Source organism: Cygnus atratus, chromosome 20, assembly GCF_013377495.2.
Source record: "Cygnus atratus isolate AKBS03 ecotype Queensland, Australia chromosome 20, CAtr_DNAZoo_HiC_assembly, whole genome shotgun sequence".
Taxonomy (NCBI): Eukaryota; Metazoa; Chordata; class Aves; order Anseriformes; family Anatidae; genus Cygnus; species Cygnus atratus.
In genome coordinates this window covers 4182413-4206340 of record NC_066381.1, presented here as the reverse complement: position 1 = coordinate 4206340, position 23928 = coordinate 4182413, and the positions used below count along the sequence as shown (strand labels likewise).

The window sequence follows — 23928 nt, the reverse complement described above, 5'->3', positions numbered from 1 at the left end:
TTAAATAATACTGAACTAATTAAAAGCATAGTTCACCTTCACCAGGCATGTTCATTCATAGGTTATAGCTACGCTGTCTGATTTGTGGCTGCATCAGCAAAAAAAAGAGTTACTTTTCAAATAAAAGTCAAATAAAAGACAAGGGCAAATGAGTTCAAGAAATAATGTTCCCTAAAGATACCTGCTAACGTTTGTTCAGTTGTTACAGGTAGATGCTCTAGTATCAGCGCTTCCCTCCCCGCCCTTGTTAGAGCACTGCTCTTTGTCATAGCAACTGTGGATAGTCTTCAGATTGAATTTATTAATCAAGCTAAATGGAAATAATACTTCTTTTCAGAGGACCTGAAAAGACAAAATGCAGTGCTTCAAGCAGCCCAAGATGATCTGGGACAATTGCGGACACAGCTGATGGAAGCTCATGCTGAAATGGAGAACATCAAAGCTATAGCCACTGTATCAGAGAATACAAAGCAGGAGGCTATCGATGAGGTGAAGAGACAGTGGCAAGAAGAAGTGGCCTCACTGCAAGCTGTAATGAAAGGTAACAACCACACAAGCTGCTGCCACTGAGATCAGACACCTCTTTAGCACGCATTCAGTGATTTATGTATGCTCTTGCACAGAGTATGGAGAGTTGCTCTTCATGGCTTGGCAAAACTGAGCTACAGAAGGGACAGATCAAGCATAATTTCTAGGCTTGTCAAAAGGAGCTTGGTTGTTCTTTTCTGGTAATATGGAGATAGAAGTTGGAAGGAATTGTGGCAGTGGGAACATGCACATATATACAAAACATTTCTGAGGAACTAGGAATGTGATACTTCATCCTTCATGAAGATAAGTATAATACATGTGATTTGGCAAGTCTGAAAACAGCTCTAGGCTGACAGCATGATTCTCTTCTCTCCTGTGTAAACACAGTTCTGCTGTCAGACAGTTGAGTGTCCCTCCAATATCATCACATGGACTTTTCCCCAGGCTAGTGATTGCATGTGCTGCTGTTCTTCAGTTGTGGGGTTTTGTGTTTTTTTTCTTTCTAGATACTTCTGAGCTATTCTGTATTATCTTTGCATGTTGCACAGCTGTTCTCGTTTTTGAGACAAACTATTTTCAAGGAATAAAATATAGGATGTAAACTGGGGACGGATTGTTGCCATAGCTGGCAGTTTTCTTCAAGGTTCACAAACAAGATCATAATATCCTGAGTCTACAGTCTGTTGGCTGTAGGCACTTTTTCCATCACCAGATAATGCTTTTCCCCAAGAGAACACAAATCTTCATGCATAGTGAGTTGACAAATTTCTTTTTATTTATGATCTACATGAACCTAGATCAAGGCTTTCTTGTGGCAGCTGCTGTACGTATGTAAACAAAGACAGCTCCTTACCTGAAGGGTAGTAATAGTTGCATTTTAGAAGAAGTGGGGTTTTAGTAGTTTGTCTGGATAATGTGCTTAAAGGTGCAAAACATGTTGCTAAATAGGATGTTAGATATGTATGCTGTTTTGAAGTTAGGGACTGTACAGTTTGGGGGGCTGGTTTGTTTGTATTCTAGCAATGGCCCAAACTGAAATGTAGTTCCTTAGGATCTTTTGTTTATGTAGTTGTTTTCTGGGGAAAGAGTCAAAGGGAAGAGAGGGGAAGGAAGGCTTAACCGTTGTCCTACTTTTGGTCAACTATGATAAATCATTGGCTGGTTGGAGATGGAGTTCATAAAGCTCTGTTGTGCATCTTGCATTGAAAGTAAGTTTTGGAAATGCTGTTTTATAGAGACTGTTCGTGACTATGAGCTCCAGTATCATCACAGGTTGGAGCAGGAACGAGCTCAGTGGAATCAGTATCGAGAAAATGTGGAACGGGAAATAGCAGAGTTGAGAAGGCGTCTGTCTGAAGGTCAAGAGGAGGAAAATCTAGAAAACGAAATGAAAAAGGTATGTTGAGATCTAGCTCTCCAGTTACAGTTTCAAGATGTATTTGTGTTATGCATGGGTTCATTCCTACACCCTGCTATAATTCCCCATAAGTACACACAGCCCAGTTCTGCCAACTTCCAGCTCTTTGTTCGTGGAAGTCATCGTGACCTGATCTTGCTTTTGAATCCGTAGAGGTGTTATATCTGACTATGTAGATTCAGTAAGATGGTTCAACTTGAGAAGATGGTAAGGTTTGGTCTTCAGTTGGTAAAAGCAAGAGGCCTTGTGAAGTCTTTTGTTGTTATGTCAATTCAAATAAAGCCCCCCTTAGATTTTTCTGGAGTGACTGCAGATTTGTAAAGCTTCCTTTACTTTCTGCATCTTTGTTCTTTCTCTCAGATCTTAGTACTTCTGAGGTTTTTAACGGGCACTATTTCTAAAATGTCACTGGCCTTTGTTACGAGGTTAGCCATGTTTGTGCAACACCATTCTGCTGCCTTCCTAGAAAATACTGAACCTTGATGCCATAAAACAATAGGCCTTAGATGGTGAAAGGTAATTGTCCTGGAGTTTGGAAAGGTGGTGGTGTTGTTGTTCAAAGATCTGTGACTTTGAACAGTTCATGGAAGTAAGTTGAGGTGCCTTGGGGTGAGTTTGGATTTTCTTGTTGCATTTGAAGATTTGTTATTTGCTCTCCTTCAGGTGGGAAGGAGAATGAACTGGTCCTAATAGATAGGTTTTGAATCTTTGTATACGTTGTATTATTAACAACTCGTGTTTAAGTGAACTTGTCTTCTCAGCATGCTTACAGTTCTCTTTAAGGTATTCTAAGATCTTTTTAAAAGGTAATAAATAGTCCTGTGTTGGATGAAGAATAGTCTAACCATCTGATAATGTGCCACGTCACTGCATTTCCATGTTTCTGCTTGCTGTCAGCAGAAGAAGTGGAGTATTGAATATCACAAACGTTCTAAATGTTACCTAGTCCTACTGTATAGTAACAAGCAATAAGTATTAGTGTTTCAAAATGAAACTTCTTTTCTGAGAATTATAAAAGAGGTTCTTGAATATTGCTAGTTTTTATTGGATGTTTGCTGTTCAGTGACACAGTTCTTCATGAAGTCCTTGATTTATAAAGGTGGAAGTCTGAGTAAAGCCCATTTGACAGTGTTATATCTACTGAACTACTGCTGCTGGAGTTTTAAAGACCGCACCTTTTTTAGAGAAGGTTTTAGCCCTAATAGGAGGAAAAAAAGATTTTGATTAAAGCTGGAGGAATTTGATCAGTGTGGTGGGTCCCTTACCAACAAACCCAGAAAATGCAGAGCTCATAGTGTAAAAGTCCTGTCAGTGCATTACCAACAAACTGCCGGTAAGAACTTTCAGAAAATAATCTCTCTACTGAAAGTTTTCTAGTAACTAAAACCTCAGCAATTTCTTTTTTTTTCCTAGCTGGCTGTGGTGATCATGTACCAGTTAGAGCTGCAAGTTGCTCAGGTGGCAGAGCAGCTCACCCAGGCTCAGTAGCTCTGCTGTGAGCCAGTTAGCACTGAAAAGTTTAGGACAGCAGATAAATAGTGATTTCAGCGGTACTTCTTCAAAGGGGAAATCAATGTTTCTTGTGATCCTGAAGGAAAAGGTGATTGGCTTATTAATCTGTGATTAATATGAGCTTGGAAAGGTTTATAAGCCTGTAGAGGAACATATACTTTATGTAATAAGAGGGGGAGGGGGAAAGCTGGTCTTTAGAGTGCAGCTTGAAATAATTGCTTAAACTGCTTTGCATGGGGTTTTTTAATCTTCTTTCTCATTAAACCTGTGAGGTTTTTCCTCAAGGAGACTAAGAATTAGATCAAAATCAGGAAAAGGACATTCAATTTCACCTAATAACAAACAAGCAAATCCCAAGCCCCCAAAAAGCTGTGTTTGGCTAGCAAAATAATGAATATTCATGTCACAGCAGTCAGTGAGGAAGGATGAATTTTCTCGATCATTTGGATGTACTGTTTGAATACTTGGAATCAATTCCTCATGCAAAATGGTATTGCCATCCAACAGGATGGTATTTATACTCTGTCCTTATAAGGATGAGGGATTATAAAGATGGATTTATTTCATTGTAAGGCATGAACTTATAAAGAGTTTAAAATAATTTCATCTTCAGTTCCAAGGAATCTCCAAACATCACAAAAATTTAAAAAATGTTGCTTTGTGTTGCAAATAGGCCCTATACCAGCATATAAAATACAACAGTTCTTAAAACGAGCAGAAAACACCACCATTGTCTAGCATTGACAATGTGAGGTGAGGTGAGAAGAATGGACAGCGCAGAGACAAGGTCACAAGTGTTGTGTTTCAGTCCAGGACACCAGCCTTGTTGGCTCTCTTGACTTGGTAATATCTCAGTTCAGCTGTGTTCAGTTTGGCTATAAAATCCATTTTAAACAACAGAGTATCTATGAAATTCAGTACTGCACCCACATACTTGCTAAAGGTTATGCTTGTTGTCTGCATGTTTTTCCCCTTAAGGAGGTAAAGGGTGGATAACAAATGTTGCTCCAAATTCTGAAAATATCTCATTGAATTTAAAGCTTATTTATTTGGTCGAATGCACAGATTTGATGTGTGTGCTATCAGGCTTGCAATGTGCTTGGTTTTCATCCTGGTTCGGGAGCGCTCAGGTCAGGTGGGTAATGTTTTGATAAAGGTCTAATTTGAGCTGTATTTACTACGTTGTGACTGCTTCGCAGGCAGTCTCCAAGTCTAGTCTGCAAACCTGGCGTTTGGCATTCTCGAGCGTCTCCTTGTCAGAAAGAGCATGTCTGGTGGAGCACAGGCTGTTGTCTGGAAGCAGCTGTTCTGCTTTTCCATGTAAATATATTTCAAGCTGCAAATTGCCGAATGTCTGGAGGAAACCTAGGCATTTTGTGACTTTTATGATAAAGCAACAATTTTATAGGAAATCTGTGCTGAAAACTTTGTGTATGTTCTATAGATCTCCGTTCCCAACTCAGGAAAAGTAAATACCATTCTCTAATGATAATGTGCCTACCTGGTGATTAATCTTTGAGAAAATGGATTATTGATTGATAAAAATCTCTCTTCCTGTTGCTTTGTGGTCCCAGGTAGGTTCTTTCAGGTAGCACAGAAGCTGGAAGAGGTTTGGCCATAGCAGTGTGCGCTTCCAGCAAGCTCTGTGCTCAGCAGTGACTGGGCTCCATCTGGAACGTGGCTCGGTGGGGAGGCATCCCGCACGCTGCCAAGCTTTGGCTAGTCCATTTTGCTCAGACCTCACTTTCCATCCAGGCAAGGGGCTGGTTTTGTCGTAGGAGCTATGATGAATCTAGGCCCTTCTTGGTACAGCTGTCACCCTGGGAGCAGCAGAAGTCTGCAGAACAAACGGGTGCTTTGTGCATTGAGCGAGTGAGAAGGAACAGACCTGTCCCAAAGTGTGTTTGTTGGGCACGATAGGGGAGATAGGAAAGGGAGGGTAATTTGATTTTTGTGGCAGAGCTGGCCATAAGATCTGATGTCCAATAAGCTGCTTTTGTTGTTCATGATAACAGTGGAATAAACTTAGATGAACTGTAAATGCTTAGTCCTACTTTAAGGAGAGATTCTCAATTTGTCTCCGTATCTGTAGGGAGCAGTCAGGTGTGCTACTTGCCTGAGATTTCTCCAGCTGAAAATGCTGGTTGGAGTAACAGTAAAGGGCACGCAAGATTGCTGTGTCGAGCTGCCAGATGAATAATGCAGTCCTTGGGGTGTTGTCTTGGGCTCCTTTTTAGGGTGTTCTGTCTGTGGGGTCGTCCTCATGTCGTGGTCCTCTGCTGGGCTGGGGGGGCAGCAGGCTGCTCTGGTCTGGGGAGGGGTTGGGGATTGATTGCAGAAGCAGTTTTGGTTCTGGTTGGTTGGTTTTCATCAGGTGATGGATGAATACAAGGTGGTAATATGTGAAAACTAGGCCTGTGGCAGTCAGTTTTGGAGGAAAAAAAAAAAAAGAGAAGAGAAGGAAGTGCACGTTTTAAGGATTTAAGTCTCCTCTGGAGGAGACTTGAATAGCTCCTTTTCACAGAGGCAATGTGATACTGTGACACCTCTTGCCACATGACAGCCTGGTTTAAGAGTCTGAGCTGTTCAGACAGTGACTGCTCCAAGTAGGTTAAACTCTGTGTGTGCTGTTGTTACGTGGAGTAAAAAATAATGACATGGCATATTTCATTCAAACGTGACTTTCAAAAGCAGACTGACCAAGCAGCACTCCTATTGCTACCAGAAATAGGCTGCTCGGAGTATTTATCTTAGTATCTCTTAGTATCATGGTGACCTTTTGTGTGAATCCTTCCCCATATTTTTTAAGAGAACATTTGCAATATGTTGCAAGGACAGTGTCAAACTTCATTACCAAAGAAGTAAAAGCTAGAGTACTTTTTCTATCACATGGAATTTGATACAAACAATTTTGTCTCTTCAGTTGTTTGCTGCTGAGCAGTCTGATCTTGTTTTAGGAGGACTTTCTGACTGTTTCGCCAAACTGGTTGGTTCTGCCATAGACATATTTGTTGCTTTATATTCAGCACTGAACAGTGTGAACTGGTGATGAAATGTTCCTGCAGTTATCATGAGTAATTAGGAAAAAGCTTATTCAGCAGTCCTTGTTGGGCTGTCTGTGTGAGCCTGCTATAGGTAGCTTCAAGTGAATGGAACTGACAGAATAAATGAAATATTAAAAAATAAAAACCTGTGAAGTTGAACTTCTGCTCCCATCTGTTCGAAAAATGTGACTGATGAGTTAGTTGCTGACTGCTAGTGACGGGATACGTATGTATGTGTGACACTGTCACATGTCCCCAGTATTGAATTCACTGGGTCAGGTGATGTCCCTTGCTTTTCCTCGCAGATTTTATTTGTGTGCTTTGGACAAGCAAACTGGCAGTGACAAAATATAGCAGAAGTAAAAGAAACATGAAGAAATTTAATTTTGTTTTGCCTGTAGAATTTTATTTGTAGCTTTTTTGACCTTTTTTGACGGGCCTGGTAACATTTGTATGATTGCTATGTATTGCAATAGTATTTATGTATTCATTTTAATTCATCTCTGAAACATCAAAGCTTTCCATTGTCTGCTCTGCTTAAAAGCCTTATTTAGGATACAGTTGTCAATAAGCTTACCAGAAAATGAAAATCCAGTGAGTAGTCTCTGAAACCTACGTTCTAGTCTAGATTTAAAACAAGACATGAATATTTTTTTCTAGCAGTTCACATTTGATCGGGCTAGGAGAAGCGTCATCCTTAGGAGGCTCTGCTTTAGGACACGGTTCTCTGCCCTCCCCCTGTCCCTTCCTGAATTCCTCCAGTAGAAGGCAGAGAAAAGCTGAGCGTTCTCAGCCTCCATACATAAAACCAACCCAAATCAGGTGGTTTAAATTCTTCCTGGCATAAAGAATTTTACTGCGGTGAATATTTGAGTCTCTTTTTTTTTTCCTGAGTGTTCTGCTTGTGGAGTCTGTGGGAGCTGTCGCTCTCACTTTGAAAAGCTTTGCTGGATACATGAAAGAAAGCCTGCACACTGGATACTATTTCTCATTTTAATTCTTGCTGTTTTAACCTCATTCTTTCTCTATTCCCCCTCATCAATCTTCTCAATCTGTTGACCTGGCTTTGATCTTTGCAGAACTGTTTTCTTGAATATATCACGGGTTTTGATGGATGGACTGTATGTGGTTTTGAAATACCTAGTACAGTAACACCAAAAACTGATGCTACATCAGTAGTAATTTTAAACTGAAAAATAATCTTCCAGAACAGAACAAAGCTGCACTATGTGTTACTTTGCAGATCCTTTTCCTTTTAACTGCAGAAGTAAGTAAATGAATGGTCAATCACTCACCATGAAGTTCTCGTGATACACTTTTTTTTTCTTATTGTGAGCCGTGTGGCAGCAGGCTGCAGTACAGCTAGGCCTTTAATAACAGAATAGGATACACGTTTTGAAATGCATGTCCCCCAAGTTTTGAGAGTACTGAGATTTAAAAGCTCATGGCCCAATCCATACATGGATTCAAAATTTAGTCGCTGTCTCTGAAGGGAATAACATCTGCCCGTTGTCATAGAGGCGATAGCTGAACTAAATAAAGAGTATTAAGTGTTGAAAGTGGAAGTTTAGTCAGCAGTTTCTACTGTCATGGAAACTTCCTCCAAATGTCTCCCACAATGGAAAAATGTTGTGGTGAAAACTATGATAATGTGTTATTTGTAATTTATTGCATTAATTTCAGGCTCAGGAAGATGCTGAGAAGCTTCGTTCGGTTGTGATGCCTATGGAGAAAGAGATTGCAGCACTAAAAGAGAAATTGACAGAAGCTGAAGAAAAAATAAAGGAGTTAGAAGCATCAAAGGTGAGGTGGAATTGTAACCGTATCCTGACAATCATACTATTCATACTATTTTGATGCAGATAAATAATGGCAAATGTGGTAAGAGATAAAAAGGTATACTTTTCTACTGCTTTGCAGGTAACATTTTTGACCTGTATACGTTTTTCTGTCTTTCTGTTTTCAGGGTTGTTTTATATTTGTGTGTCATCTCTGCTTAGATATAACTGCTAAAGTTCAGCTCTATTGCAAATGGAAAAAAAAGCTCTAGAAAAATAGCTGCTTTGCACCTCTCCGACAGCCTGGCCTTTAGATTACTGTCATGCTTAAAGCCCCCAAGAGATTTGCATTTGGCAGATTTTTTTTAATCTACTACCACCTAGCATCTGCTATATTTCCTCTTCTAATCCTGGGCATAAAGTTGAGGCAATAGCACCAGAATTCTTGTATCTTAAACTTTAAGCAAAGCTCAGATTCATAGAAAGGGATACCAGATCTTGCTGATAAGAAATCAGTACGAGCAATTTACCCAATGTTCCTGTATTCTTCAGAACCCATATTGAGCTTTCTCATCAGTTGTGGTGGTAAATAATATCTACATCACATTAAGATAGTTGCATGTAATGTACTGTCTTATACAGACATGAAAATGTCTTCTGTAACAACTATTTTATCTTTGAGGTCAAATAGGCTGAAATTGCAAAATAACCTACAATTTGGATGTTTCTAAAACATCCAAACAAACACCTTCCTTGTGGTCTTCTGGAGCACTTTCATTGAAACTAATCTCAGTAGATGCTCAGCATTTCCTGGAATTCTTTCTCTCTCTTTCTTCTTTTTTTTTCTGTTTTAGTCTAGCCTGCAGGCCTGTCTGCGATTTGAGGAAGCGGTGTACTTCATTTAAGGGTATTAATTGTACTAGATTGATTGGGAGTCCGTGCTTGAGCTTTTTCCTTCTTCATAGATTCTTTACGCAAATTGCTTTATAGGTCACATTTTGAGACTGAAATGTTGCCTAGGAATAATAGTTCTCTAGGTAGTTCTGCTTGTTCTCTTGATGCAAATAATATTTTCTTTTCATTGCCAAGCTGCCAAGGTGACAAAATGGGAACTGCCTCTTTTCTTGCATGCTCTCAAAACATGAGCACGGTGCTCTACAGGATGAGTAAAATGCAAGCACATGTCTCCTGAAAAAAGAGAAAAATGAGTTTATCCATGCTTATAGTTTATTGCGGGATTTTTTTAAAGAAGTCTCCCTTTAAATGGTAATTTTTACAAAAGAAAATCATTTAGGTCTTAATTCTTACCTGTGGTCAATTTAACTTCATTATTCCTTCTGTCTGAAGTTCCCAGTAATCCTATTTCAAGCACCTTTTAACCTAATCAGAGAGCATTGCTGTTTTGTATATAGCAAGGAGGGGTTTAAACATAGACATAGGAAGTTGCTAAAGTACTTTAATCTATGGTTCTATAAAAATACAAGGCATTTATTTGCATGATTTGTATTATGAGACTGGTATGAGGACTGGCAGGTTGTGCAGAACGAGCGGTGCAGTTGGCTTTTCCATTGCTCATGGTGAAATCCCTCAGGTCTGCTTTGAGTCATGTTATTTTTTGTGTCAGGTACTTAACTGGATTGATGAAACAATGCTGCTTTTTTCTTTCTTTTTTTTTTTTTTCCTTCACTGTTCTGCCCTTCCCAATGGCTCTTCTCCAGACTTCTCCATTTCAAAGGCTTGCAGACAGAAAACTTCTGTCCTAGGGCAGGAGAAGCTGTCCCCACCATTAATGGAAAATAGAAGCAGAAGGGCTTTGTTGAACTCTTGAGTCAGTGCCTGTGGCTCCTCTACTGCATTGAGGAAGATGATGAACAACTCTGTGTAGCCAGTCAGGAATTGCCTGAAGGCTTTTGTTGCTTTTGATATAAAAAAAACTCTGTGATTCCTGACTCAGAAAACCATAAAACCCTATAGGGCCATAAAGAGATCTTTCAGCCCATTCCCTGCTGCAAGATGGGATCCGTTTCTACATGCATCACGTTTGGCAGATGTTTATGTAACCCTGTCTGAAAAGGCTCTCACTGGAGGTTCTACAGTCTCTGTGGGACATTTGTTTCAATTCTTTGTTAGCCTTTGCTGTTTAAAAAACAAACAAAAAAAAACCTACTAATATATTTCTTCAGTCTTTCTTGTTGTAATTGTTTTTCATCCCATCCAAACATATTTTCCTTTCTCTTTGCAGCAGGCCTTCATGGGTTTGAATGGTGGTTGTTTTTAATGTCCATTCCTAGGTTTTCTCTCTTCTGAGGTTTCATCCAATCTTGCCATATAGTCATGTATTCTGAATACTATTTTTACTCTATTTTGAATTGTCTTCACATCTTCTTTTGAGCATGAAACCCCAAATGAGACGCAGACCCAGCAGCGAGTGCTTGCAGCCCAGAAAGCCAGCCGTATCCTGGGCTGCACCAAGAGCAGCACGGCCAGCAGGGCGAGGGAGGGGATTGTCCCCCTCTGCTGTGCTCTCGTGAGACCCCACCTGGAGCCCTGCACTCAGCTTTGGCCTCCCCAGCACCAGAAGGACAGGGAGCTGTTAGAGCCGGTCCAGAGGAGGCCATGAAGATGATCAAGGGGCTGGAGCACTTCTGCTATGGAGCCAGGCTGAGGGAGTTGGGGTTGTTCAGCCTGGAGAAGAGAAGGCTCTGGGGAGACCTTACAGTGGCCCACCAGTGCATAAAGGGGGCCTACAAGGAAGCAGGAGAGGGACTCTTTACAAGGGTATGTGGAGATAGGACAAGGGGTAATGGCTTTAAACTGAAAGAGGGTAGATTTAGATTAGGCACTATGAAGAAATTCTTCACTCAGAGGGCGGTGAGGCACTGGCCCAGGCTGCCCAGAGAAGCTGTGGATGCCCCAGCCCTGGCAGTGTCCAAGGCCAGGCTGGGTGGGGCTGAGGGCAGCCTGGGCTGGTGGGAGATGTCCCTGATGGTGGTCAGGGGTTGGAACTAGGTGATCTTTAAGGTCCCTTCCAACCCAAACCGTTGTATGATTCTATGTGATATTTCCCTCTTTACCACCTCTCAGTGCTGCCACTGTTGTGATCCATCTGTAGAAATTAGAAATCGAGTCACTTAAATGTTTCATTTTGTGGAATTTTATAAGTAAATGATTTATTCAGAAAAAAAATACAAATGCTACTTGCACACTGATAGTTGAATACTTTTGATTTCTATGAGTAAACTGCTGTCTTCAGCAGCTGTATGTTACTGAAACAGGTGACACGATGACTTCTAACAAAAAAGAAATGCCTGAGAGTGTTGCCTCACTGAGATTGTGGATTTCTCTCTTTATTCAGGTTAAAGAACTGAACCATTATTTGGAAGCTGAGAAGTCATGTAGGACAGACTTAGAGATGTACGTGGCTGTTCTCAACACGCAAAAATCAGTACTGCAAGAAGATGCAGAGAAGTTGCGGAAAGAACTGCATGAAGGTACCTGTGTACTGATAATCCTTTTGACTCTTCTATGCTAAGGATGTTAAAAACAAACAAACAAAAAAAAACAGTAAAGCTGTTACTTCTCTTCTGATCTTGTATCTGAGTTGTATTTGGGGGGAAAAAAAAATGGGACGGAGAGGAAGCAGTGTGTTTATATGTGAAAGTCCCTGAAATGTTTATAAAAGATTTGACTTTGGAGTCCTCTTATGATGGAGAGAAATAACATCCACTTGGTCTCTCTGGGGATGCTGTTATGCCGTTGAATTTGTGTTAGGTTCTCATAGTAATGCAAGCTTCATTCTTACTAAAGTGATTTTACTAGTGTCTTTTATTTGTGTAGAATTATGAGCATTATTTCCATAATGCAATCTATTGATATATCTCTCTGAGGTATGCCAATTCTGAACACCTGGTGGTGGAACAGATAGATGTGTGAATGTATGTCCATGCCAGTACAGCACAGAATCACTGTAGAGGAATGTAAAGCAGAACCTCCTGTTGAAATAAATAGGGGCTTAGAAGACTGTCTTTTAAAACCAGCACTAAAAAAGAAACTGTTAGAACTCATGAATGAAGTTAAGATACTAGTTTTCTGATTGGGAAATCTTGCATTTTCAGTGATACATTCCTAGTCTCAAGCCAGATTTAGGAATTAAGAAAATGTCTTATTTCATCCTACATAGTTGTTGAACAAAGCTATATTGTTTTTGATTAGAACAATAATTACTTTTATTCGTGAGAATGCCTTGTTTAAGAAGACAGGTTAAAAAAATGCTGGTTCAGAACGACTCTTTCTATTTTTGAATAGTCTGCCATCTCTTAGAGCAAGAGCGGCAACAGCACAACCAGTTGAAACACACATGGCAGAAAGCCAATGACCAGTTCTTGGAGTCTCAGCGTTTGTTGATGAGAGACATGCAACGTATGGAAATTGTTCTGACCTCTGAGCAGCTTCGACAAGTTGAAGAACTGAAAAAAAAGGATCAGGTTACTTGCTGCTTTCCTCTTTTTATTTTATTATTATTATTTAATTAAAGTACTGTAACTTGAATGTGGTATGGAAAGGTATAGAAAACACGTTGGAGGCAGAGGTTATTTGTGTGCTAATATTTCCAAAAAAAAAAATGACAGCTGTCAGCTTTAATAGAAGTTTTCCATTTAAATGACAGCTGACGGTTGTAACAGAAACTCCCCATTTATGTGAATATTTTAATACTGTTACCTATAGTAACTTTAAAAGTAATGTTGCCAATATTGTTAAGTGAAAAGGTATTAATATCAAGAAGTTAACCTAGTTGTTTTCCATCACAGATGACAGTGTCTTACTCCAAGATTAAGGATGTTAAGATAGCAAGATTCACTTCCTTCTAGTTGTTTATTTTATTTACTTAAGACAGAACCTAGCTTAGGCATAAATTTAAGAGCTTCATTTTGAATTCTCTGATGCAAGTGATTGTGTTCACGCTTTAGGGCTTATTAGTGTTCTATGAGGTCTTTATTTAATTCTTTTTGTATATATTATTGCATTGTTTGGTGTGATCAAAGCACTTGTTTTCACGTTTATCTTGAAGGTTTTTGCTTGTATACTGGCCATTAGTGCAGCCATTAGATGAGTGTGTGTTATCAGGTTCTATACAATAGCCATGGTAACAGCTATTTTTATTGTTCCTTATTTGGTAATTCCTATAAGAATTTGGATCTAGATAATACGTTCATTGGATAATTTTTTTCTAGAATATGTGTTGGACACTGAACATGAAAAATAAGTCAGTTTGGGTGCCTTTTGAAATGAACACTAGATTTTTTTAATGAAAATCTCCCTTATGAGACAAAATACAGGAGTATTTAGCCAAAAGAAAAAGTCTTTCTGGTGCTGTCTTCCTTTGTAGTTTAGTGTATGATGAAAGCTAATGTTATGACTACAGTGGCAAAATTAAATCCTGTTTATATGCATTCACTATTGACCGTTGATTTCTAGGAAGATGATGATCAGCAGAGACTTAGCAAGAGAAAGGAGCAGAAGCAAAAAGATTCAGATGATGAAACGAAAGCTTCATGTTCTCTAGCCCATGAGGAATCCCTTACCCAGCTCTCTAATGAAGAGGTAAAACAACTGAATAGTTCCAAGCAACTTCGAGTACTTGTGCGTTCCTCAGGGTGATTACAAGTAGAAATGCAAATGTAGTGACTTTGTTCTCTGTCACTTATAATTCTTATTAAGCAATGAAAAACCTTTGGAGATGCACTTGAATATATAAATTCAAATAAAGATTGGAAGACAATACTGTAAAATCCTCTGAGAGATGCTGTTAAAAACTGTAATTTACCTTTTGCATTCCAGTTAACTTCTGTTAAATTCTCTTTGGATTTATATCCATGTTCTAACACATTTTCAGAATTAAATTCTAATTAAATTCAGAATTGAAATCTAAATTTTCAGAATGAAACCAATTAAGTCTGAACAGTAAGCAAGCATTTTGTAGCTAATTTGCTAACCTACTTCTTCAATTGAGTGCATGCGCATGTGTGTTTTAAGATGTATCCAACTGTGTAAACTGAGGGTTTTGACCACATCTGTTCTGCAGCCGAAAATTAGTTTTTTTTTGTTTTTTTATCCAAGCAGGTAGCTGGGGCTTAGCACCGAGTTTTCGCTGAAGCTGCTTGAGCTCCATTAGTAGCTTCATTAGACAGCCAGAAAAAGTGATACTACAGGATGTCATTGGTTAGCAAGCCGTTTTGGTGTTGTAGGAAGTCATACATTGGGACAAGCTGAAATTGTATTTGGGATTTACTTAAACTTTTCATTTGTGAAGAAACAAGTCCAAGGAGCACACAGGTTGGAACTTAGAAACAAATAACAGACTGGGCGATTATTTCTCCTTTTCCAATGTATTTTGCTTGCTTAGCTGATACCCTAACAGGTTCCATTTTGGTTTTGTAAGTCGAAGTAAGGACAAAATAATAAAGACTATGTTTTGCACTATAGAAGCTTGTGTAAGCCCCAAGAGACTTGAGAATTTGCAGTGTGAACTGATATTTTGTTCATTTTATTTATCCTTTTTAAAGAGAAAAAATGTATGTATTCCAGAGTCTGCCATTCATTGTTTATCAGTGCTTTGTAACAGTTCACAATGCAGAAAGATGTTCAAAATCATAACATCTAAATGGAGCAGAGGTACCCTTTATAATACACCAAGGATATGTTTTTTTTCTATTTCATATACAGTGTTCAATACTAACATTTCTTTATCGAGATAGGTAAATAAGAACAATTGATGGCAAACAAAGGTTTTGTCTTCTGATGTTTTCTTTATAATTACAGTTCTTGGGATACATTTTAGTCCCTTAAGTACTGCGTTTATTTAATTCTAGCAATTATATGCAATGGGAAATCCTATATTTTGGGGAAGGATATGGTTTCCAAAGTAACTTAGGATTTGTTTTCAATTGCTATTTATGGATTTGTTTCCTATTGCTTCTTAGAGCCTTTTTAGCTGCACAGGAAGTGTTTTACAAGTGGCAATAAATTGTGTTATCAGTCATGTCTTATCTCCTAATTTAAATTCTGAGCTCTTCTCTGTTGAGCATTTAATAGGCTTTGCAGCTTGCAATACAAAAAAAAAATTACATCATCAATCAGTTGTCTGATGATGCAATTTTATGTAGGTCCGTACTCTCTTGACTTTTTTTCATGAATTTCAACTGATATATTTGCATTTTAAAGTAAATACATAATATTATAAACACATGGAAGTACCAACAACCTACCAGTTCACGCTGGAGTTATTTTGGAATTCAGTATTTTTCTCAAGAGACTTATTTTCAGTGTTGCTTCCTTTACATGTCTAATGGCAAAGCAGAAGTGCACCAGAATGGAAGGTATTTTGAAAACAGTCATATGCTGCTTAAATAAAGCATTGCTACTCTCTTTTCAGTGCTACAAACAAATAAAAATAGATCAAGAGACTTAATGTTCCGTATACAGGTCACAGGACAATTACTGTGGCTTTTGGTATTGACGTTCCCCATGATGCCTTTCTGTTTAATCCCAGCCTTTTGCCTTTTCATTTTTTATTTTATTTGCAAAGAATATTTTAAATATCGTAAGAAAATATTGTTCTCTTGCAATGTTTTATCAGACACTCAAAGCAGAAGAAAGAAATGGAAAAAATACTCACTTGTCACTACAGAGCAGATTTTAAATACATCATTCTCCACTCACTTTTATGTTGGTGTTAAGTCTCTTTTCATTTTCAGATGGACAGACTTCTGAACTTAGTTGTGGAAGAGGGATACTTGTGTTTTGTTGTTGATTATAGTTCTAGAAGCGACATTGCAAGTGTCTCTCTTCTCTAATGGAAGAAGTGCCTTGTTGCAAATACTGGAAGATGTAAGGTGACTATGTCCTTGCTAAGAGCTGGCAGGAAGACAGATTCTTACAAAAGCACTCTTAACAGAAGACTTTTTTTAATTGCAGCTGGAACATTTCAGCTCTATATCCTTTTCTCTTCAGTCTTAAGTTTGGCGATCAGATGTTCTTGCCAAAGCCAACTTAAACCTCCCTCTACTATGTCCTATACTTGGTGTCCAGCATTCCCCTTGTACTGTGCTCCTAGAATGGAATATATAACTTTTTCTTTCTTGTTTTCCAATTCCAGGTGCAGTTAAATAGCACCCATGGCTCAGTCCATTCGTTGGACGCAGACTTGCTTCTGTCTTCTGGTGAATCTTTCAATAAATCAGAAAATGACATGTTTAAAGATGGACTACGGAGAGCACAGTCAACAGACAGTCTGGGGACATCTGGATCTTTACAGTCCAAAGCTTTAGGATACAACAACAAAGCAAAATCTGCTGGGAATCTGGATGAGTCAGATTTTGGACCACTTGTTGGAGCAGATTCTGTGTCTGAGAACTTTGATACAGCTTCCCTTGGGTCTCTGCAAATGCCAAGTGGGTTTATGTTAACCAAAGATCAGGAAAAAGCAATCAAAGCAATGACGCCAGAGCAAGAAGAGACTGCTTCGCTTCTTTCCAGTGTTACACAAGGGGTAGAAAGCGCTTACGTGTCTCCTAGCGGGTACCGCTTGGTGAGCGAGACGGAGTGGAATCTTCTGCAGAAAGAGGTGAGTGCCCGCCGTGCTTCCACGTGTGTCGTGGGCTGCCTGCCGGGGGAAGGCTGTTCAGCTCCTGCTGCTTTGCTTTCCTTGGAGGTCAGTCGTGGAAGAAAATCTGCAGCATCATAGGTAGCTATTCGTTTCTCTCTCGTGAATACTTCTCTAGTTAAAGCAGACTTAATGTAAGGGGTATTGACTGACTGCTCGTGGCAAAGTCAGCTTTCTTCAACGCAGAGCGTTTTTAAGGGAGAGTCTGGCAGAGGTTGCTGTTGATTTCATGTGAGAGGGGAGCTGGGAGTGACTAGGAAAGGACAAAGACTTAACAAAAGGATCAGGGCTAACAGTGCTGTTTTGTATGCAGAGGATATTTATTGAGAATTATGCATGGAGTGCGAGTTAGAAAGGAGCAACCAAGATATTCATAACACACAGAGCTACCACAAAGGAAGCTTCAGAAAATTATCAGGGACTTGCATCATCAGAAACTAATTCTGGCGAGCAATGAGCAGCAGATTAGACTTAAGGCTGTGCCAATTTCAGTATGGGTGACCAAGGAAATATTGCTTCTGGGTGTTCTGCCTGGCAGGTTTTCAGCAGCTTTATATGATGCCAGTTTAAAGCCTGCGTTCGGTTTCCTGCTGAAAAGAGGAATATTACTGGGGCCTGGATTTCAGAAGAAGAGAGGCCAAGGAATAATGCTTTAGGGGGAAGAAAGGGAGGCGGAAGAGAGGAGTCAGAAATGGGTGAAGATGATGCTGGGGGAGGGAAAATGAATGTAAGAATGCAGGTGGAAGAGAAGAGGCCAGGCAAAGAACAGATGAGGTGAAGTGTTCATATTTTATTTCCTCAACTTAGTGGAATTCAACTTATCTGCAAATCATTACTTAGGGGATTTCTCTAAACCTATTGTAAAATTGCTGGGTTTGTGTTGCTACTAGCTTGTAGTATCTAGAGGGAGAAACTGTGCTGTTGCAATCTCAGAGCTGACTTCAGTCCTTTACTTTGAGTATTTCCTTGCCCTAATGACATTTGAATGACATTTTACTCCAACCCTGTCCTAGAATTCAGGGGAGAAATACCCTGCTTCCCACGTATTTCTGGGGGCAGGAGCACTGGTGGGGCTTGTGAGCGCTGTTCCGTGTGGGAGAGGGACAAGGAGCAGCAAATACAAATGAGACTTCAGCTCCGACCTGACTTGCAATAGGAGCTTTGAGAAAACTCCCATTTGTCCCCTCGGCCAAAAGGGCTAATAAATTCTTTGTTTCCTTGCTGCACACCCCAACACTTTTTTCCCCCTCCCGTTTGTTGGGATTCTTTTTGTTTGTTTTAAACTTTTCTTCTACTTGCTTCTTTCCCAACTGTTCTTTTAGCTGATTATTCAGTCTCTGATACTGAGCTATGTTCAAGGAGGATATTAAAAAATAAATAAAGTTTGATGGCTATTGTAGCACAATTAGTACATGCCATTGCAAAAATACTCAAATCTCAGTTTCAGGGAGAGAAAGATTAAAGGAAACCCTGACCAATGAACTGATTTGCTTTTTAGTTGGCTTGTATTCATTTAATTAAAAAAAAATATATATAAAGAAAAAAAATAGTAGTGTTGTGTTGATAATTTGATTTGTAATACAATATAATTGCATGAAAAAAGGCTAAAGGCTGTTAAAAAGTGTTCTCCAAGATGTTTGTTTCTATGCAGGTAATCATGTGATATATTTCAAAAGGACACACTAAATGACCTGATAAACTCTTGCATGTCATGACTTATTGCTCTTCACTAATAGTGGGATTTGTGCCAGGAAAATCTATGTACAGCAGCTGATTTACGTTATCCTTTACTTCTAGAGCAATTCGATTCTGCTGCTGTCTTTTATCAGTAATATTCTGTGAACACACAACACACCTGAGAGTATGTATCACTCCTGCATTCCTTGCATTTTATAGCCTTTATTGGAGGTGATAACTCTGTCCTCTAGGTGCAGAATGCAGGGAACAAGCTGGGTAGACGCTGCGATATGTGCTCCAATTATGAGAAGCAGTTGCAAGGCATCCAGATTCAGGAGGCTGAGACAAGAGACCAGGTAAGGTTTTTCTTCTAGCTTTAGCAAGATTTTTGCAGCTGCTCCTAGGAATGAATAAATATGCAACGATGAACCACTTGCTGTTTTATTCATTGCTTTTAATTGAGCCAATGCCAGCACACTTGAAATCTGATTAATTTATGTAATTTTATTAACACGACCCAATTTGTTACTGGTGTGTGGCCATGAACACCACGTATGTGTATTTCTTAAATATTTACCTCGGAGAATCACTTTATCCAGTGCTGTAAAATCATGAGGTAAAGTCACCGTTCTATAAAAAGTGTTGTGCTCATGCTGAAGTCAGTGTCTTTCATAATTTATATTCTAAAATGCTTTTCATGCATTAAATTCTATTATCTTTGATACTGCAAGAGTTCTTAACAGAGAGGGACCTCATCCTAGCAGCATAAAATGACCGTAAAGTACTGGAAGAGGTTTGTTTCCTAGCATATTCTGAAGAACAATTTTCAGTTGGGTACAGAAGGCGTGAGTCATGTTCTGCTTTGAAATAAGTGACTGAAGTCATTACGTGGCAAAGGTCCAGTGCAGCTCGATGTCCCGTGTTTCCTTATAGGTGTAATCTGTGGTGCACAGTATTTCAGAGCAGCAAAGGAACTTCTGGGTTGCATAGGATTTTTGAGAGATTTGTTTTGTTTTTTTGGGAGTGTGATGTGTCAAGTTATATTTGTGTTCAGGGAATAAATATTCCCAAAAATAATGTAAAATTAAATTATTTTGTTGTAATAACACAGGTGAAAAAGCTGCAGGTGATGCTGAGGCAGGCCAATGACCAGCTGGAAAAGACTATGAAAGATAAACAAGAATTGGAGGATTATATGAAACAAAGTGCTGAAGACTCTGGTAATCAGGTATAATCACTTTGTAATAAAGTTGCTAGGAATGAAGAAACATTATTCAGTAGTATATAGCAAGAACTCATCTCCTCTTGGATGAGGGTGAACTACCTGCAGCAGAGGCAACAAAAGTGACAGTTTCTAGGGTTAGTTGTGCTTTGTCTGAGTCTGCCCCTGGTTCTAGCTGTCTGACATGTTACCCAATTTTGGCCCTAAGGTTTCATCTCTGAACTTTAAATCCCGTACAGAGGTGATCATTGGAATTTGTGTAGTGTTTGAGTTTGTGACCTGTGTATGAAATCACTCAAACATGCAAAAGTAGCCCTGTGTTCTTTGTGTGTGATGAGTGGAACTATGATACCACACACTTGACACACTGTTAATGGACTTGTGGTGAAGACATGCAGTTATTGAGTATCTGAGTAGGCATTAACACTAGTTTGTCTGAAATATGCACTAGACTTCTTCAAAATTGAAAAGATTTTTCAGTCTGAGATGTGTACAGATAGGTATTTGGCACAGTGAAGCCAAATAGGATGTGTGGTAGTCATAGCTGTAAAATATAAAAATAAAATAAAATCTTGGGCATATTAAAGGTTACAATATTAAGTAGATACGATATACAAGCTATTGGATTTGCTTCTCTTGAGTTGCAGGACTTTCCCTCTTTCATCCCACCCAATGTTTTATTTTTTTCCTACTAAGGAAATAGCAGTCATGAGACAAAGTCTGTCCTAGGTGACGTGAATATGTGGGGGTTTTTTGGTGTACCAAAAGTAATCGTAATTAAGTAGTATTTAATCTTACTTCACTCTACAGTTAAGTTATTTTACAGTAACACATGCTTTACGGTATCTGGAGATGTGTGCTTTCAGAGAAAGGTATATTTTTAAAAACCATTACCATAAAGGAAATGCTGAAAACTTTGTAGCTCCGCAGTTTCTCTTCTATGAACTGTTTTAACATTGAAGTTTGATGAGAATTAACTGTTTTGTTGTTGCTTAGAGTTTGATAAATAGAAAATAAGTTTACTATTGTTATAGAAGCATAGCATCACTTCTTTCTGATTTGACAGTTACTGTTTTACTGAGTAAGCAATTAACAAAAACTTCAGTAGATTAGTTTGAAATTTCCAAGTGTATGTTAGCAGTGATAACAGGGAAGAGAGCTTCAGGGGCTGTTTCTTCTTCAAAATGTTTCATGCTTTGTATCTGTCTGTATGTCTTTTTTGTTTGTTTGTTTTTTCAGATCTCTTTGCTTATGGTTAAGTGTCAGAAGTCGGAGAATTTCCTCAGTGAACTGCAGCAGGCGTTTTCACAAGCAAAGAGAAGTGTCCAGGAGCAAATGGTAAGACAGCTCAAGTCAAGAGATCACTTGAACAATGCTGTTTGTCTAACCCTTGGGGCTCAGAGTGTTTGTAAAAGACTGTTTGTCTTGCTGTCAAACCAAGCTTGGCTGGAGAGAGCTGTGAATCTTAACATGTAACCAGTGACCGAGGGAGCTCTGATATGGGTGCTGACCCTCAAACAGTTTGTAGGGTCAGTCTGTCACACTTTGCGTGTATCCATGTAGATTAATAGGGAGCTGACTAGACAATTGTTTTTTTTTCCTCATTTATTATGTATATTTAATGACCATTTAGTATCTTATTTCACGTCAGATCTGAAGACAGTAGATTTTTCTCAAGACAATTTTTTTAGGATTCATCACAAGTAGCATTACTGGTGAATATTTCCTTCAGTTTGAGATGAATGCTCAGTGTTTTTACAGGTCAGACTTAAAATATCAGACCTAACACCCAGAAAGAGATATGTATGGGAACTTACTTTTTTAAAACTATTTTGAGCATCTTGTAGGAATTATGCCAGAGGACAGGAATAGGACCTCATTTTCTAGGGCAGAACAAAGTCTGACTTCCTTAGAGCAATCCATTCCCTTTTGTATTAGAATCAAGTTTCTTTTTTCCTCCCTTATGCAGCAGTGCTGGGAGAAAAGCTTTTGTTGTCCTGAATCCCAGTGTTGCACTTCTGGCATCCAGGATTGCCTGTAGCACACCAGGAGATCACTTGCAGAACCATTCTGTTTGCTCTTCTTTGTGAGACCATGCCTAATGGAGATGCAGAAGATTCAGAAAATGTATTGATCTGGGTTTACTTTTCAGAACTACTCACCTATAATGCAAAGGGCAGCATCAAAGTTTGTCTTGGTGCATCCAAACCAAGATTTCTCTCTCAAAAAAAAAAAAAAAAGTTCACTGGATGTATTTCTTTTGTAATGCAAGCAAAACTGTTTTCTTAATCCTTGTTCTTTACAAGGGAAAAGCTATTTTGAAGTTTTCCTAAAAGATGGTGGGAGGCAGACAAGTACCACTGAAAATTTTAGGTTGAATATTTAATTTTTCAGTAACCTGATCTTACAGCTGAGTTGCTAGGTGGTTTTAATAAACAGCTCTGCCAGTTTCTGAAACCATATTTGATTTTTTTTTTCCTGCCTGAATGAGCACAGCTAGCTAACCAGATAAATATGGAAGAAAACTGGGAGATTTAGCAATGCTGTATTTATTGCTTGCTTCCTCTTATCTGCCTGCACAGTTAACATTGATCTTGCTTTCGTTTCTGGTGCCGAGGCTAGGCAAAAGAGAGGACTGATAATGCTGATCCATTTTGTTTCCCTTCTTTACAACAAATTCAGTCTTTTGAAAGCAGTGATAGTAAATGGGGCATGAAGAGATCTGAGCATGACCCTAACTGAGATTTTTTTCTTGTTTTTGGAAGGCTGTCCTGACACAGTCAAGGGAGCAGGTTTCAGAAGAGTTGGTGAGACTGCAAAAAGATAATGAAAGTCTTCAAGGAAAACATAGCTTGCATGTGTCTTTACAACAAGCCGAAGATTTCATTCTGCCAGAAGCAGCAGAGGTAAAATACTTTGAAATCATTAACACAAACAATGCGCAGAACTTGATGGCATTGGAAGAAGCTTCTTTATCAACAAGCTGCCTCAAAACAGCACACTGAACAATAATCTGGATTTTAACCCCGTAGTCTGTGATGTACAAAATCAGCTGATTGCAACTGGTGCTTGCGAGCTGTTCCATGAGCATGATTCTGAGCATAGGTAGATAGATAATAGTTTAGTTAACTGTGGCCTGACAGCTGCTTTGTTGTCAGAGGAGTTCAGGCGTGTCCTGGTTCAGCTGGTTTAATCTGTGTTGTGCACACCTGCCCAGTCACCATGACTCCAATGCAAGTATTGATTCACTACGTAAAGCTAAGTCAATCATTTTAATTTCTGCGTAGGCATTAAGGTTAAAACCAGTAATAGTCCTGAGCCTTGAAGAAGTGTGAGCCATCCTGGCCATGCTCACTAACGCTTAAGCACATCAAGCTTAAAAGATAGGGTAGGGCAGGAAGTGAAAATCAGGGGTAGAGGGTTGTAAATAATCCTGTGGAGACAGTAATGTTTACAAGCTTCTCATTTACCAAGTCCAAGCAAGCTGTTTTCAATTTTGTTTTAATACCTTGGTGGATGCAAGATCTGGTATGGCAGGACAAACCTTGGGGGAGTACAACTTTGTGTTGGCTATAAATATGGTACTTTGCTTATCTGAAGATCATAACACAACTCCTTGCTAATCGTTAATTCAGGAGCTCCGGGAGATGGTTTTAAAATATCGTGAAGACATAATTAGCGTGCGGACAACAGCAGATCACCTTGAGGAGAAACTTAAGGCGGAGATTCTGTTCTTAAAAGAACAGATTCAAGCTGAACAATATTTGAAAGAAAACATAGAAGAAACTCTACAGCTGGAAATAGAGAATTGCAAGGAGGAAATAGGTGAGCAAGGATAAAACAATGTCAAAATGAGTAATTGAAGACTTGATTTTGTGATAGAATATACTTACCTGAACTTTTAAAACTGTCCATTTCTGATAGAGTATAAACCAAAGCTGTGCAGCTGAAAATAAAAGTACTATTATTTCTCTTCGAGGTACCTTTGGTGTAGCGCACGCTTAATTCTCTGTTGAATATTAACAGAAGTAAACAGGAGCTGTCCAATTTCTTATGCTTTTCTTGCATTCAAGTTTTAATGTTAC

At 39.0% G+C, this 23928-nt stretch overlaps 1 protein-coding gene across 4 annotated transcripts in view; it reads left to right on the top strand.

The window, feature by feature from the left end:
• The window catches only part of RABEP1 (rabaptin, RAB GTPase binding effector protein 1), a 51994-nt gene that overhangs the window by 20692 nt on the left and 7374 nt on the right, over positions 1 to 23928 (top strand). For all 4 annotated transcript variants that reach the window (XM_035559078.2, XM_035559079.2, XM_035559080.2 and 1 more), the window contains exons 3-14: positions 338 to 541; positions 1767 to 1927; positions 8188 to 8307; positions 11638 to 11773; positions 12588 to 12766; positions 13758 to 13883; positions 16438 to 16905; positions 18873 to 18977; positions 19733 to 19849; positions 21083 to 21181; positions 22609 to 22749; positions 23479 to 23668. In XM_035559078.2, the coding sequence (XP_035414971.1) occupies positions 338 to 541; positions 1767 to 1927; positions 8188 to 8307; positions 11638 to 11773; positions 12588 to 12766; positions 13758 to 13883; positions 16438 to 16905; positions 18873 to 18977; positions 19733 to 19849; positions 21083 to 21181; positions 22609 to 22749; positions 23479 to 23668 (2046 nt within the window). The remainder of the gene's footprint in view (positions 1 to 337; positions 542 to 1766; positions 1928 to 8187; positions 8308 to 11637; positions 11774 to 12587; positions 12767 to 13757; positions 13884 to 16437; positions 16906 to 18872; positions 18978 to 19732; positions 19850 to 21082; positions 21182 to 22608; positions 22750 to 23478; positions 23669 to 23928) is intronic.